This window comes from Lepisma saccharinum, chromosome 14 (assembly GCF_977018435.1).
Source record: "Lepisma saccharinum chromosome 14, izLepSacc3.1, whole genome shotgun sequence".
In the NCBI taxonomy this organism is placed as follows: Eukaryota; Metazoa; Arthropoda; class Insecta; order Zygentoma; family Lepismatidae; genus Lepisma; species Lepisma saccharinum.
The window spans coordinates 30,735,107-30,752,266 of record NC_139242.1 but is presented as its reverse complement, the minus strand read 5'-3'; the positions used below and the strand labels follow the sequence as shown (position 1 = coordinate 30,752,266).

Below are 17,160 nucleotides of genomic sequence, written 5' to 3'. Positions count from 1 at the left end.
CACAAAATAAACTTAATCCTTCTAATAGCACATTTATGTAGTTACCAGAGTATTAAGTTTATTCCTGTGTAAAGCAGTCCATTTTTGCTTCTCAAATATTTACAGCAGAATTAATCAATGTTTCGTAAATTGCATAACTCACAGGATACTTCAGACTTCAGAAAGTGTCGCGTTAGTATATAAACGGTAAATTTCATGTTCTAGAGTATATTTTGCATTTTGGACTTCATTTCGCATTATTTCGTGACAAAACATTGTAGAAAAATGCACCTCGCACCTTTCAGAAACATGAAAAATGAACATTACAGCATGTTGTTTCATATTTCGTGTTTTTGTCAAAAACGAAATTTGCATGCCTCTAACCATTGTATTTTTTTGACAAACCAAAACGCAAGTCAAATTATATTTACTGTCAGCACGTGAAACTGATGATACGTAACATATTTACGTGTTGTGCGAGTTACTCACTGTATAATATAATCTATACTAAATTTGTACTTACTTACGTGAGTGAGTCTAGAATTTCGAAAGTACATTTGGGGATTATGCTGCCCCCCTTCCTCAGGTTCTTTTTCCCCTCTAGGCACAAATTATTTTATGCTGTGTCAAGTGTGTTAAAAGGATTAGGTTAAAAGGTTTTGTTGAAAAACACTTGTTAAAAACAGGTCAGGTCATTCAATTAAAACCCCCAGTTAAAAATCCTGCGTTAAAAATCCTGCTATAAGGTGTTCACCATTCTCCGTAAGACATCATTTGTCCGGGACCCTTTTAAATTGACTAAACATGTTCCATGGTTCTGTTTGCTCTGACAGTCTCCTCCTAACTGAGAAGTCTTACAGGTAAATTCCCCTCCTACGCCGTTCCGTTCCGCCTTTCCCTACTTGCGTCACCAATCCAACTCAAACTCTCGTTTCACAGCCGCACGGACCACTTCTGGAGTAACATGGAATCCCATCTTACGATCTTCTTTCTTTGTTCTATCCCATTTTTTAAAAAAATTACCCATCCTTCCTTTAATTTTCAGTCATCTCTGTTCTATTTTTTACTTCTCCCCGTGCAAATATTCGCGGTCTCATAGACGTTTCTATTCAATTTGTTGTCTTCTTTTCTTATAACCTCTTTCTTTACGATATTGTGTCCGCTTATGATTGTGTGTTCGGACAATCTGGTTTTGAGAACTCCCTCCCTAATGTCATCCTTGTGTTCCCCCGATCTTATACACATACTTTTTCTTACTTACGTGAAATTTAAAAGATTTCGTAATTCCGCGTTGCACAATTTAATGGTTCAATCCTATTAATTTCGAAGATCCACTGTCTTCATTCACAAAAGGGTACGGCGTTTGAAGCGGAGATGGTACCGCGTCAGTACATTGTTTGTTCCCCGCCGCCCGGGAACAAACAATGTACTGACGCGGTACCATCTACCGCAACCACCATGAATACTTTTTCTTGTCTGTCCTATATACTCTTTGCCACATTCAAAACTAATGTATACGCCTTTGGCTTCCTCAGGATTTCCTTTCCCTTTTCCTCCCCTTTTGTATTCAGTGAAATATTTCTCTATATTCCGTGGAGCCCTCATCCCACATCTAATCTCATACTCTCTCACTGTTTTATCAGTTTCCTCGGATAATCCTTTAAAATATGGGATCCCTACTAACCTGCCCTAATAAAGAAGTTGAGATATACGTTCCTTTTAACTCTACCTGGATGTACAAATCCTCGGCCAATTGTTTGTGATATACACCCGTTCTTATTTTCTTACCCATCTTAGTAATACCAAGATCTAAGAAATTAATTTTATCACCTACCAGATTTTCTCTAGTGAATTTAATCCGTTCGTCTTGTTTCTCTAAACATTCAAATACCTTATCCAACTCTTCCTTCTTCCCAATTATTAAAATATCATCCACATATCTCCCGTGGTATTTAATTCCATCCCTAGCCTTTTCTAGAGCCGCCTTCTCTGTAATGCATAAAAATGCTGGCGATGATACCGGGTTACCCATTGCTAACCCTTTCTTCTGCTTAAATATCTTATTGTTTACGTAAAAATAATTATACCCTGTTACCAAGTTAAACCACCTAACGTATTCCCATGCTATTAAAATATCCACCCCTTTTTCTAACAACCGCCTGTAGACAATCCGCAGCTTTTACCCTGGGTACTCGGGTGTAGATTAAATATATCAAAACTGCTAATTTCATCCCCTTTTCTAAGGCTTTTTTGACTTCCAATGAATTCCTAATGCCAAACTGTATAACTTCATTTACTTTCCTAATTGTTTTACTAGTACCATGGCTAAGCCATATCCCAGATGTGCATATGTTGGGATTATGGGTCTTAACGGGATACCTTCTTTGTGTTTTGGGTATACCAAATGCTGTTGGAATACTCCCTTCTTATTAAGTTTCTTTTTTCTGCACTTCCTAACGTGATACTAGTTTCAATCCTCTTTTTACTACCTTCTTAATTTTATTAATAGAGTTCTCCTTCAATTTCCTATGGTACTCTTCCCTTTTTATTCCTACCATCTTGTTCTCTTTATCTGACCTAATTATGTATACATCATGGTTCTTTACCCATTTCTTTACCTTAAATAATATTTTTCTAAAATCTTGTTCTTTTTCTCCACCCAAATTCCTATTTTCTTTTCGAATTTGCTGCTCGATCATATTGTGCATTTTCTGCCTAACTTCTTTCTTGTCATCCCTAACACCTAAACACCCCACGATCTTTTCCGTCGCTATATGATTTGTGCCTAGAGGGAAAAAAGAACCTGGGAATGGGGCAGTCGAACCCCAAAACGTAGTTTCGAAATTCTATACTCTCTCACATAAGACTATTTTGTACAAATTTAGTATAGATTACTGATGATACGTCAAGTAAAATATACTCGTACAGTCTACCATTGTATGACCCTCATCCCCAATTCCAAACATATATTTCTATTTTTCAAGCCACCTGCTAGTAGAACCTCACCTGTTATGTGCTACAGGGAGACCAAGATCAAAAAAAATAAAATGGAGGAATATGTATATCTGCAAACATAGATGAGTTTCCACTCTGTGTGTGAACAGACTCTAGATGAGAGACTAATTCACAACTATCTTTGAAACATGTTGAACCCCTAGATTGATACTCTCATTAAGCTCAAATAATATACCAGGTAAATTAAGCATGAAAGAGGTGGTGTACTCCAGAGTAATTCCAAGAAACACCTCAAAAGTCCACTAAATTCTAGGCTGTATTTCTGCTTGAACTGTATGGGGTGCTATGCTCTAATGAACCCTCCGTTGGGCATATTGGGTACGGGTGTCTCCCATTGTTATCCGGTGCAAGTTTGCAACACTGTGAACTACATTGAATATGGCTGCTTTTGTGTGGCAGAACATTCTTTCTTTATCGTTGTTCTGAGCTCAGCTATGTTGTACTTCTAAACCACATAATATAAAGTTAGTTGCATGCTTGGGAACTAATTACTTTACAAGAAAAATGTATAAGCAAGAAAAACAGAGCCCACAGCAGATTCAGATGTTATATGGAATTGGGTTAGTGAGGAAGGGGAGGACAAGTTAGTGTGTTAGTGACACAAGTAAACATGGCACTTATTCAATCGTCGCGTATTTAGGCACATGGGTGCACATTCAGCATGCATCCATAGTATTATTCATGATGTATTCATTCCTTAAAGATAGTTAAAGGGTGGGGAACAGGTGTACTCCATACACCTATGCATGATACGGAAAATTACATTCCTAACGAATGGTTAAGAAAAATTTCATAAAGCATGCTCCAGCAGGAAATTTGCACATCGAGCACAGAGCTGAACTAATACCACCATCTTGAGATATTGCAACTGTATTGCTGTTTGTGGTATTACACATCATATTCCGTGCATCTGTTCATTTCGTCATTGGTTCCATCACAGTCCACCACTTTTATCATGTACAGGTGGTGAAGAACATGATGGATTTTAGTAATTGTGGGTAATTGTCTGCTATATTTGGTCCAATCATCATTTTCATGATAAACTTTTTAAAACATTGTACAAAAGTTCCATTAACACGCTGAGGTTTTTGTGTTGAATCTGTTGTGAATTTTTTCAATTTCGATTCATTTCTGTTTGAGAAAGTAAACTGGAGAAAATAGGAATGCAGTGTCATGTGCCTTAACACTCCTTCTGAAGAATGATAATTGCCTCTGTGGGGTGATAAACTCTTATGTTTTTAGTTACTTTCATGTGATCTGAAGCTCAAGTCACCTAGCAGAAGTTATGGGGAACATGGCTGTGGTGTAGGAAACCTGACTAGCACCTCCTGACTTTTGCCACAATTTTGAAACGTGGATTATTCAGTGAAGCTATAACCATCAAAGTGATGCTTTCATCACTGAAATGCGATGAAATTATAAACCTGCTGATTGATAGCTCCTACGAGGGTCACTATTTATATTTTGAGCCTTGGCAACACTGATTGAAGTTAGGCGCGATTTGACGTTTGCACGGAATCGTCTGGCATTATTGACCATAACGTACTTCAAATGTTTTGTCAATAGCTTCATTTGTGTTGTTTATGTTGCCTTGGAGATTGCGCGACAACAATAAAATGGAATTACCTCGTGAACATTTTCGTGCGATGTTTTTTTACGATTTTTGACGTGGATTATCAAGACAAGAGTGCATCGATCAACTTACTTCCACATTTGGCGATGAAGCCCCATCCTTTGCCACTGTGAAACGCTGGTATAACGAATTTAATCGTGGCCGCCATTCGCTCACCGACGAGATTTGCGAAGGTCGTCCAAAATCAGTTGTTGTTCAAGAAAACATTGATGCTGTGCAAAACCTAATACTGCAAGATCGTCATGTGACATACTGTGAGATTGAGGCAACCATAGGCATTAGTTCCACCAGCATATATAAAATATAACATGATCATTTAGCTGTGAGAAAGGTATGTTCTCGTTGGATCCCACACAATTTGACAAAAACTCAGAGACGCTCGCGTCAATTGGTGCAAACAAATGCTCAATAAATATAATCGTGGTGCTTCAAAAGACGTATATAAGATTGTAGAGTGCATCACACATAAATTTGCCGTTGCGTAGAAACGAATTTTTGTTTCGTCTCCCTCTCTCTTAGCATCACGTGTTCTACCCTGCTCGAAAACCTTCGCTATTGTTGCCATATTGTCATTCCATTCCTGGACACACTCGCGCAAACATCATTGAAAACAATTGAATAGCGCTCCAGCTCGCGGTTCCCACCGTTCGGCAGGGACGGTAATGTGGCAATATAGTACGGCGTAGTGGTTGCTTCTTTTATGCAGTGCATGTTCATTGGCTAGCTAGTAACTAGTGTTGCCAACTGTAATAATGAAGCACTATTTCTGTCACGGAAGGGGAAAGGCTTGTAAAGTGGCGGTGAGTTTTGTTGGATTGGAAGCACCATATTTTTATTTTATATTAAGTATTTGACCGGTTTGACGTTGTGTGCGTGTATTGCGTGTGTGTATGTAAAAGTGTGTGTTTGCTAATGAACGTTAAATTCCATAATGCCTCCAGTTCTGTCGAAGTTGAAATCAAAAACCTTGCATAGCCAAGCTCGGGAAATTCTAAGCAACGTGCACGAGTTCATGAAGGAGGAAGCCAGTCATGGTGTTAGCATCCCAATAAAGCATTTTGGCAAGAGAGCAGCGGCTGCAACTGGAGTTCCTGAAAGAACAATCAGGGCTATCATGAACGAAAGACAATCTCTTGAGATGTCAGAAGGCCCCTCCACATCATTCCACACTCCCGGGAAAGAATGACAAAGACCAGCGACCAAATCGTCAGTGAATGCTTTCGATGAAAACCTTATCCGTAGGCGCATATACGACTACGCTCTGCATGAAAATGAAGTGCCGACATTGAAAAAATTGCATGTCAAATTACAGGCGGACATAAATTTTGCGGGAAGTCAAGAGAGTTTGCGACGTTTGCTGCGAAAGATGGGATTTAGGTGGAGAAGACACAAAACAATAGAACCATTCTGACAGAAATGCAAGATATTCGCCTTAAAAGAACAAGGTTTTTGAGGCAAATAATGCTCTACAGACGACAAGACCGACCAATAATATACATAGACGAGACTTATTTGCACAGCACCCACACCACATTGCTTTCTTGGTCGGATGACTCTGGAAGAGGGCTTTGGGCACCTTTGTCTAAAGGACGGCGCCTGGTAATAGTTCATGCAGGAGGCAAGAATGGATTTGTCCCCAATGCCCTACTCGTATTCAAATCAAATACCATGTCAGGAGACTACAACGATGACATGAATAGCGAAAACTTTATGAAGTGGCTCCGTGAGAAATTAATTCCAAATCTGCCGCCCAGTTCTGTGGTGATTCTTGACAACGCTTCATACCACAATGCACAAATAAATCGAATTGATGGGTCATCCGCCATACAGTCCTGATTTGGCACCCAATGACTTCTTCTTGTTCCCGAATGTCAAGAATAAATTGCGTGGACAACGATTTTCGTCGGACGAAGACGCCATTGATTCGTTCAAAAACCATATTATGGAGGTGTGTCAGGAAGATTAGAAAAACTGCTTTGACAAATGGTTCGAACGAATGCAAAAGTGTATTGACCATAAAGGAGAATACTTCGAAAAACAATAAAGCAGTTTTCAATGCCAAATTCCTGTTTTTTCATTGTTAGGCTCAAAATATAAATAGTGACCGTCGTATAACTCCAGGAGGTGAATCAGGAAAATGTTGAGTATTTCTGATTATTCGTACTTGTAAAATGACTCCCGGGTTCAATACCTGGTGGAGGTACATGGCACTGGTTCGGATCCCACTTTAAACTGTAGGTCCAGTCCCGATTAGCCTTACTGTGCATAAAGTGGACTTAAAACATGAACTCAACCCAAACTTGTAAAATGACCTGGAAATAGTTAAAGAAATCTAGAACCTAGACACAAATGTAGTATTTGTGGTATTAGTGATTATGTCGGATCGCCCTGCAATCCACATTGTGAATTGGCAGCAATCTTAAGAAGTTGCAGTGTGGTATTTTCTGAAAGTCGCCACTGCAAAATGGACTTTTTTATTTTAGCAAAATTCCGTTAATAACTCCCTCCCCCCTTTTTTTTCATTTCTTCTTCCGATTTAGATTCACTGTGACCAGGCACGTATCCAGAAATTCTTTTCGGGGGGGGGGGGCTAAATATCACTTTTTTTTTACAGGGGTATAGATAGAACCTCGCAAGGTTTAAGGTCGATTGTGGCGATTCAGTTCCAAAACGGTGGGGTGGGGGGGGGGGGGCAAGAAAAGTTTACTTTCTCTTGGTAGACAAAGGTTAGCATTAAAAAGCCATAGTGCGGGGCCAAAAATGGAGAGCAACTGTCTCCTAAATCTGCCACTGTTTAAGCTGCTGTTTTTTTCTTCTTTTCTTTTTTTTTGTTTCTTTCAGAACGTGATATCAGGACATATTTTATGACTCGACTCCTCTGTTGCAATGTACGACCGTTGTGTTTGTGCCGAAACGATCTCGGTATGTGTATGTGTGACCATTTATGTTTATGCTGTTATGCAATGGACAATCCATTCAAATGTTTTGATTTGATTTGATTTATTTTATTTTACTTCGCGTTTTTTGCCTCTTGGCTAATTTGCGAAGATGGAGATGAGTGATGAAATTGATGAATGGACATTCACAAACAACCATGCCCGAGCGGGATTCGAACCCGGGACCCTTGGTGTCGCAATGCGATGTGCTAACCACTCAGCCATAGGGTCCGGCCCATTCGAATGTGTTCTCCCAGGTTTGGATATGATGATCCTTTATGGTGTTGTCGCCTGCCTTCGAAACGTAACCTTAACAAAAATCCTAATTTTCCATCCTTGTGACTTGGATCTTCAAGATTTAGGAAGAATTCAGACCGAAGGCACACACACGTCGTTTGCAATGAGTGACCCAATCAACAGAAACGTTTCACACCGTAGCGGCACGACAGGCTGCACAAGCCTGTGTTCGATTTGTGAAATCTTCAAGCGACACGTATAGCTTGTAGCTTCAGTGTGAAACCTGGTGGGTCAATCTCATTGTCACCTTGAAACGGCAGCTCGTGTTGACCACAGAAGAAAAATATATTTTCAACCAGTGGGAATGTCCCTTAGTTTTATTCTATCTCCCTTTTCTATGCTTGTTAATTAAACAGGCAACATCTTACGGTTGGGCATACACAAGAGATGTGCCATGCAAAAATTTTAGCGGAAAATGCAGGCTTCTCCAGGCATACTGTGCCATTGCTCTACAGCGACAGCAAATGATCAAGCGAAGCCAAGAGTGACTCGGTAGCTGAGTTGGTAGAACAAAAAATGGCACGGTATATGCCAGAGACCCTGGTTTGGGAGTCTTGGCCGAGCTTGCTTTTTCCGCTAAAATTTCCACATATGCAACATCTTCTTGCTTTCTCTTCTCGAGATTCATAAAATTTTCGGCCTTCATGGCTGCCCCTTTGTGGTAGTTAGTGTTTGAGTGTTTTTCCAAAACAGTTGACTTAAAAGTCCTTCTTTAACCCACGAAACTCTCGGACTGCATACAGGAAACTTGGTCCGGTCACTAATAAATCGTCACTCAAAACTTAGATTTTCAGTCGATCTGTGCAGCTATTTCCTTTTTTTTTCTTTTTTTAAATGATGCTCCAATGCCCATTACTGCTGAAATATTTACTTTAGAGACCTTCAATTTCTTCTGCTCTTGACCCGAAACTAGCACTACACTGTCGACAAAATCTTCAGCTTTGGACCCGAACTTGTAATAGTGGTAGACTTCAGCACTTTCCAGCAAAATGTGTCACTAGTTCTCCCCCCCCCCCCCTAATCTCTACATCTTATAAAACTGTCAATGGACACTGACTGATCACTAATCGACTGTCACACTTACTCCTGAAGTCTTATTGAATGATTCTGTTGTACAGTCCAACCGTGAAATTGAATCCGCGTATTTATATCCATATTATATTCTGGAATGTTCCGCACATAAAACGTTTTGTAGTTCGACTCCACCTCCTATTCAAGAACGTTCTCTCTCGAGCTTTTCAGAGAATTAGTAATCCAACGAATCACCCGATTCATGGCGCTGCCTTCAACAGTACTTTGTTGTGCAACTTCCAAATGCTGACAAATTGGTAAATAATGCTCAAGTTCGTTGCAACAACACCGAAAGAGCAAGAAAGGTTTACATACAATATTATCAATAACAGGGTTATCCCTCAGGGTTCTAGAACAATCTCCGCTTTATTCCTCGATAATTATCTCTCTTTAAATTATAATCACAATATTTTATTTCACACACACAAGCCAGAAACCTCATATTATCTAGTGTAAATCGAAAAATTTCGGAGGGGGCTCGAGCCCCCTGAGCCCCCCCTCTGCATACGTGCCTGACTGTGACTGCTTTCAGAGGTGAACAGCAAGTTTAACTCTGGCTTTCCCGATGGCATAGTGGTAATGCTGTTGCCTTGTAGTCAAGGGGTTCCAGGACCTCCCCAATGGTGCAGTGGTAGCATTGTTGCCTTGTAATCAAGAGGTCCCGGGTTCGATACCTGGTGGAAGCACATGTCACAGTGGTTCGGATCCCACTTTAAACTGTAGGTTCAGTCCCGATTAGCCTTACTTTGCATAAAGTGGACTTACAACACCAACTCAAACCAAATTCAAGGGGTCCCAGGTTCGACACCCAGTGGAGACATATTGAATAGTAGTTGGGATTCCACTTAAAACCAGGGGTGCCTGCAGAGGGGATTCATGATGTGCCTGTGTCATGGGAATTTTTTGGGGGGGACAAAATTTTATACCAATTTTATATATCTTCACACAAAAATGGGGGGTGGGGTCATTTCTTTGGTTGACTTGTTATTGATTTTTAGTTATGGTTATTATGTAGTTTCTTTCCCTACCTGTGGGTGATCGCGGCAATTTGGTTGAAATGAAACACGGCCTCTTACGCCGTTAGAATCGGTTTGGAAAGGTTGGGGTGGGGGGGGGACATGCTGTTCGCATTAATACAAGGTTAGTCAAGCAGACAAACTGTTAAGAATAAGGTTCAGTACACTAACAATGGCAGTGAACGTTTCACGTTAGCCAACATGAAAGCCTAAAGTAAACCTATATTGCTTAAATATCTGTATTATATTGTTCCGCAAATTTAGTCTGACCAAAATAATTTGAGAAAATAATTTGGCATAAAGGTGGGAGGACAAGGGGGGTGTTCTACTTTTAGGGGGAGTACATAAAAGGCCTTGAAGGGGGGGATGGACACCCCTGCTTGAAACTGTAGCTCCAGTCTCAATTAGCCTATGTGCGCATAATGTGGAGTTGAAACAGAACTTCAAAAAAATGCAACTCATTGTCTGTGTCGCTCAAACTTAGTTTTTGAGATCTATTTCAGTTTTCTATTATGCACAAACTTCACCGCATGAGAGCAGACAACTTTTCTTATGTCTAACTTACATTCTCTCTTTTTCATCTCCTTTTCTGCTATTGTTTTTGATTTTACTAAAGATAGCATAATCTCACCTAACATGATTATGATTGATTGATTGGTTTAGTTTATTTTACTTCGCGTTTTGTGCCTCTTGGCTAATTTGCGAAGATGGGAATGAGTGATGAAATTGATGAATGGACATTCACAAACAACCGAGCCCAAGTGGGATTTGAACCCGGGACCCTTGGTGTCGCAGCACGATGTGCTAACCACTCGGACACAAGGTCTGCTAACATGATTATGTTCTCAACATATATATATATTCTATCTACACTTAAAGAGTAAACCTTCTTTCTGGGTACTTGGACAAGTGAACTGGGTATAAAAATAAACTTTTCATTCAAGTCGAGCACTAACTAAACTAGCGAAATATAAATGTTCTTAAATTTACAAGGTGCATATTTAATTTATTTTCAACTGTACTGACTTGCACAAGATAAAAAAATTGCTGTAGTGCTTGTTTCAGAATTACTAAAAATTTGAACTCATTTATGTTGTTCTTTCCAGTGTGAGCAGTGAAGGTGGCACACTTGAGTAATAGAAGAGATTACTTATTGTGCAAGAAAAACCTAGAGGGAGAAACTGTCATTGTAAGTAGACTGTAGAAACATGGAACCAGTTTGAAACAAGGTGAGTAGATTCAGTTTTCTTGTTAAAAGTTTAACCTCTGTTGTACATTACAGAGCAATACACGAGTATTGAAGAGGGCTTCTAGGGCGACTTGAGTACATATGAAGAACAGATTCTCTTGTGCAGTGAACCAAGTGAATTCTGGAATGGTTTCAGAGCTTTTGAGAGCTAACATCACTCTTATCTTCAAGGTAGAAGAGACATTAGCTCTCAAAAGCTCGCTCACAAACCTTTCCAGAATTCCCCTGAGTGATGACCAAAGAGAAACTGTTCTTCATTTGTTACCAGGAAAGCTTCAAGATTTTTTTTTTAATAGATCTGTGTCAGGAACACGTATTCTACGCTAGTTTCGTTATCTGACCATAAAAAATGAAAATGAGAACTTGGACAAAAGTGTTAGTTTGAGTACAAAGACTTTACCCTTCTCAGTACACACACAACTTCTTCAGGAGTAAAACCCGTTGACCTCTTTCTGAAGACCTGTGGTAGGACCTGAAAAAATTTTGAGTAACCTTGAATCTAAGATACATTGTCCCCTCCACATCCTTGGCATCTTTCCCCATAGATACAACCTGGGGATCTTTCCCCAATAGCCCCGAACACTTCAGTTAATCAAGCAAGCAACATGTTACAGATATTATTAACACTAGAACGGCGGGAGGGGTCAAAATGACCCCTACCTTCACCGTTTCTTTTATAACTATCCAGTTTTTCTTATTTTTTCCTCGAAATTTTGTGACTTTTCATAATTTTTTGCCCTTTTTAAGATGGTATATTGAAATCTACAAAATATATTTTATTTGTGTGATATTTCATGTTACACACCTAGAACAGCAGGAGGGGTCAATTTGATGCATGCTGCAATATCAGCGTTAAGTTGCGGTTCCTGTGTCATCCTGTCTTTAGCATGTTTCCACTTGTCGCAGTTTGCATGTCGTCATGTAGGTAGTGTTCTTGGACCGGGAAGGACGTCTCCGAACATGTCGTATCAAGTAGCAGCTTCTCGTGGTGAAATGTTGCGTTTTCTGGAGTGTTCAGTTGTTAATTATTATAATTTTTATTTGTAATCAAAATGTATCACAAACCACTTAAACACTTTGATTATAATACATAAAGCACAGAAAATAGTATAAATTAAAAATATGTTTCCATTCTAATGTAATTAGAATTATTAAATGCATTTCTTATGAGGGATCAAAATGTCCCCTTTTCTTTGTTCTAGGGGGTATCAGATCCTTTGCTGTTCTAGTGTTAAGTAATATACCATTACTGTAAATAAGATAGATACTTCTATAACAATGTTCTTCTTAAATGTTTGCATAACCGCTGTTGGATATTACAAAATAATGCAATAAGTGTTACTATCAAATTGTTAAAAGTTGTTGCTATTTAAAAGCTGCTTTCGTAGTACATATACTGTACTATTTTGTAACAATTCTACCCTGTTGCATTCAACCAAATTGTTGATAGGAGGAAGTAATAATAACATTCAGCATTCCCATCTTAATATTTTATTGCAAGCCAACATAATTATATATTAATAGTATAGTAATGATAGTTAGTTTTAATGTATCATGGCCATAGTTCTATGTGAAAAGTGTCAAGTTTTCATAAACAACTTGTTCATTGCACAGTTATTTTCTTAGAATCTTCGATATCAATTCTAATGTGATGTAACTAATTTATGTGCACTTACTGTTCACTAATATTTCTTCCTCTTTTTAACAGTAACATAAAGCCAACACAGTATTTTGTGAACTATATGTCTACAACATATCATATACTAAAAAATACAACTGTACCACCTTGTAGGTTTTAAATATCTGCATATTGTAATGTCTGTTTTGATTAGACAACGTAAGCACTTAAAACTTAAACATGAGTATAATAATATTCCTAACATCCCTAAAAAAATGTATATTCAATCTCATTTTGTAGTCGCACTCAATTCTATTCTAGCAAGTAATAGTCATTTTTCATAGGCCCATGTATACATGTAAATGAACACACACACACACACACAATCATGCACGTCTCTCTCTACATATAAATGTGTATATACATAATCTGCTGTGCTGTTGTCTACAAAAACAAAATATTAAAATCAGTCAACAAACATACATACAACAAATCATAAATTACTCTAGCAAAAATAACCTGATTACTGAAAAAATTAATGTTAAAAAAATATTAACAAACATGATTTCATGTAATGACTTGCAAAATATGACTAGCTAACATTTTAACATTTAACTATTAGTACCAAAAGATTGAACTGGTTTCAAAATTTCCGTTGACAATTTGCATTCATTTTATCACAGTGCTGCTTGTAAAATACTTTTAAATAAACGTTGAAACTGTTCCCAACAGTCAAGGAAATGGTTCTTACATGCATGAAACAGTTATAAACTGCCAGTATGACCAATTACCAAAGTATGCATTAAGGAAGCATGTACAGTTTTCAGTCACTTGATTTCAAAACAGCATTTAATAGGACAAAATTTTAGCAAGCACCACGAATGACGTATTCTCCATGTTACCATATTTACCGCGTGCAAACCAATTTTTTTCACATATTTATAATCATTGACCTTTAATATATGGGTAATTTACTCATTATATATTATGGAAACTATTAAAACAAGCCTCTAAACCAGAATTTAAGTAAATTATTTAAGGAACTTAAAGACTGGTTTATGTATACCACTCATCGATTTCCATCGCACCCTTCTGACGACTGGGTTTCCTTCCCGATTGTACGTGAGGAGGTCAAGAGAACCGAAGCGAGTGACTATTTAAAAACACACTGCCTGCAGGATCAGTTACACCATTGCAAACAGCGTTGGAAGAAAAAAGGGCTTGTTCCTTCCTGCTTGGCAGAGGCAGTGTTGCTACATGAAGGGAAATTTCACTTGCATGTAAATCTGGGTCCAATTTCAGGTAAAAGGATATTTTATGGGTAATTTCTGGAAAATTTGAAGTTCTGTTTATTGTTTACTTGCATGTCTGCATTGATGTTTTATTTCTATTATCTCTAATTAATCTAGATGGGGTGCATAATAAATATATATACAATAAATAAAAATTGTTGCAGTAAACCAGGCCAAAATTTCAGAGCACTTTCACTGATCACTACAGTGAAAGTTTCTGTTGAATTCAAATTCCAGTATGAAGGCAAGTATAGTTGTGAATCTCCATGTGAAAGTGTGGTATGATGGCTTGTAACCATCTACAAGCAGCTGTTTCATGTCTTAAAGTCTTAAGAACGACTAGGTTAATGAGCCATCCAGAGGAAATAGGCCCACCCTGATGGCATAGTGATAATGTGTCGTAATCAAGTGGTCCTGGATTCGATACCTGGTGGATCAGCCCTGATTAGCCTATATGAGCATAAGATGGACTTAAATATCTCAGTTTGAATTGACGATTCTTTTAAATATCCAGGTACCAGGTTCTCAGATAACAAGGATTCAAAGATTTTTAGCTATCCCGGTGAATAAGTAAGTTGCTTTAAAATTATAGGGAAACAGACACTCTTCTGGAGTCTTCCGTACAAGAGAGAAGTGGCAGGTTTCGGGTTAACTAGAATAAGGTCAATAATAGAGAGAGAACTTACATCTAGTGCTTTCCGATTCCTGTCTTTACTTGGATGGCTCTCACTGGGTCAGGTGAGCATCCAGGACAAGGCCCAACCTTTAATTAATGATGTCAAGATTGCTGTTGAGTAGATTAGGATGGTTTGTATACTTGGTAAGGCAAGCTGAGCACATCAAGTTCTTGTCTCACGATCTCGTTACCAAAGGTTCTGGGTTTGAGTTCTGGCCTGGGTGTAGGTGTGGGTTTATTAATATCGAAAAGCCAGGGAATTGATTGGTTATTCAGGTACTTTCACATGTACATTTGTCATTTATAAAAAGTTTACATTTTTATATCTACAGTAACCTCAAAATCAGTTCTCTAAATTGTAGGTCATATTTTGAAACTATGCCTGCAAAATGCACAAGTTTGGTCCACTCTAAACCCTAATTTACTGTACCGAATTTGCTCACCGGATTTAACACTGCATTCACTCTTCTTCGAAGATAAGGATGTGATACAGAAGATAAGGAACAAAGTTTTGAAACTGAAGAGGAAGTAGATTGGAAATGTCCTTCAGTCTTTTAAAATTTAGAGCAAACTCATACATTCTTCCTTAATTGTTTTCCCATTCCTTCGTATTATTTTTGTAACAAGCACCACTGATTTTCATGTTTCAAATTACTTAAACATTACATTATGCTAAGGTAAATAAATTTTTCAGTAACACTTACTAAATGTCTTACAACACTTGAAAGTAATTGATGTAAAATATAGCAATACAAAAACAGTGTTCATTGCATATCACATGAGTTTTCAAGTCACATCTGTACATTCTTGAGGCAGTTAAATAGCTCTATTTATACCCTGCAGTGCTAACACTTTACACTCGTCTTTCATTCGTCCCTTGGATGGAATGGATTGAGAAATCGTCCGCTTATTCACGTTTTTGTTTCCTTTAACACAAGTGTTTGTTCTCAGCTTTGAATGAAATGGAAATTCAACAATGTAATGTTTATCCCAAGAAGATATGAGATCTGTTCATTGTTGGACTTGCGGTCGGTGGCCGATTAGATATTCTCATTTCTAAAGCAGCACGAGCAACTTTTCTGTCAAAGGTTTCTGGTGATAAGGTACGCCTGCAAGAAGAAGAAAATATAAGTGCGGGCGTGGTTAAATATTTTACCCCAAAAAAACTTGTTAGCTGTGTTATGTAAGAGGTAGTGAGACATAGCATGATGACAAGAAAATAAAATATTTGTAACTTTAGTAGGCAAATATTCTCCAATCGAGGAGGCCATTGAAATGTGAGAATGATTATCAGTCTCCCACACTTAAAAAAAATGAAGAGCTACCTTGAAGACCTTGTTTTTAAAGGGGTGTTATGCCAGAGAGATGGTGCAGGCTTTCCTCACCTAACAGCAGGTGGCAGCATAAGCACACTTAAGATCTATCCCCTCATGACTGATTTCAGAAGTTTCCTTAATGGAAACTTTGTAGTGCTGTTTCTCAAAGTAATTGAAGAAAAATATTAAATTACAACACTTACCTCATCTTCATGTAGTTGTTGCTGATATTTGAACAAGACCAGTTTAGTTGTGTTGTAGAACAAAAGAAAATACATATGGCTCAATTTGACTTTCTGTGGACCATAGGTGGCGAGAGGGGAGTGGGAAGTGCACAGTTATCAGGGTAAGAGAAGACAAGATACAAAACTATTTCTGTTGTATATTAAGATGCGACTGTGAGCTGTTACGTGCATTATGCACAATGAAACAAGCTATGTTAACAACAGATTTCTTGGGTATTTCATGGGAAATGCCAATGAGAGAAGAACTTGTAGTTTTCGAACAGATTAAACTGATTTCCGTGGCAGAGTACTTAGCACAGCACACTATGACGCCAAAGGTGTCAGGTCCAAATCCAAGCCTGGGCAGGGATGCTCTTTGTAAGAATTCCTTCATCATTTTCATGACATCATCACTCATCCTCATCATCACGACTAGCCAAAAGTGGCAGAAAAGTGATGCTAAATATCAAAAATAAAATCAAAACAAAGAAAAGCAGCTGTTTGCTGAAGATGTTGAAGAATTTAACACATTTATGACAGATGATGAAGGCCTATGTTGAGGAAACTGATTGTGATTTCAGCAATGATCCAGATTTACAAATAGGAAAAGAGTCATTTTCAGAACAAAGTTTATTAGTTGATAGTCAAGATAGCAGTAATTCTTTAAATGCTCCATCGTCACCAAAACAGGAGAGAACAAAGGTTCTGAAGGTTACTTGGCTGATGCATACAAAACCTGGAGACAGTTGCATGCCTGTCTAAAACATTCAGCCGATAGCCTGATCAATATGCAAAGGCTCGAAGTTCCTGTGCTTAATGTCCATAATAGCTTTAAATG

At 38.3% G+C, this 17,160-nt stretch overlaps 1 protein-coding gene across 5 annotated transcripts in view; it reads right to left on the bottom strand.

The window, feature by feature from the left end:
* Nucleotides 1–12,679: 12,679 nt before the first annotated feature.
* Nucleotides 12,680–17,160, bottom strand: part of LOC145998768 (uncharacterized) — an 81,788-nt gene continuing 77,307 nt past the window's right edge. For all 5 annotated transcript variants that reach the window (XM_083135343.1, XM_083135347.1, XM_083135346.1 and 2 more), the window contains one exon: nucleotides 12,680–15,891. In XM_083135343.1, coding sequence (XP_082991469.1) covers nucleotides 15,768–15,891 — 124 coding nt within the window. In that variant the 3' untranslated portion in view covers nucleotides 12,680–15,767. The remainder of the gene's footprint in view (nucleotides 15,892–17,160) is intronic.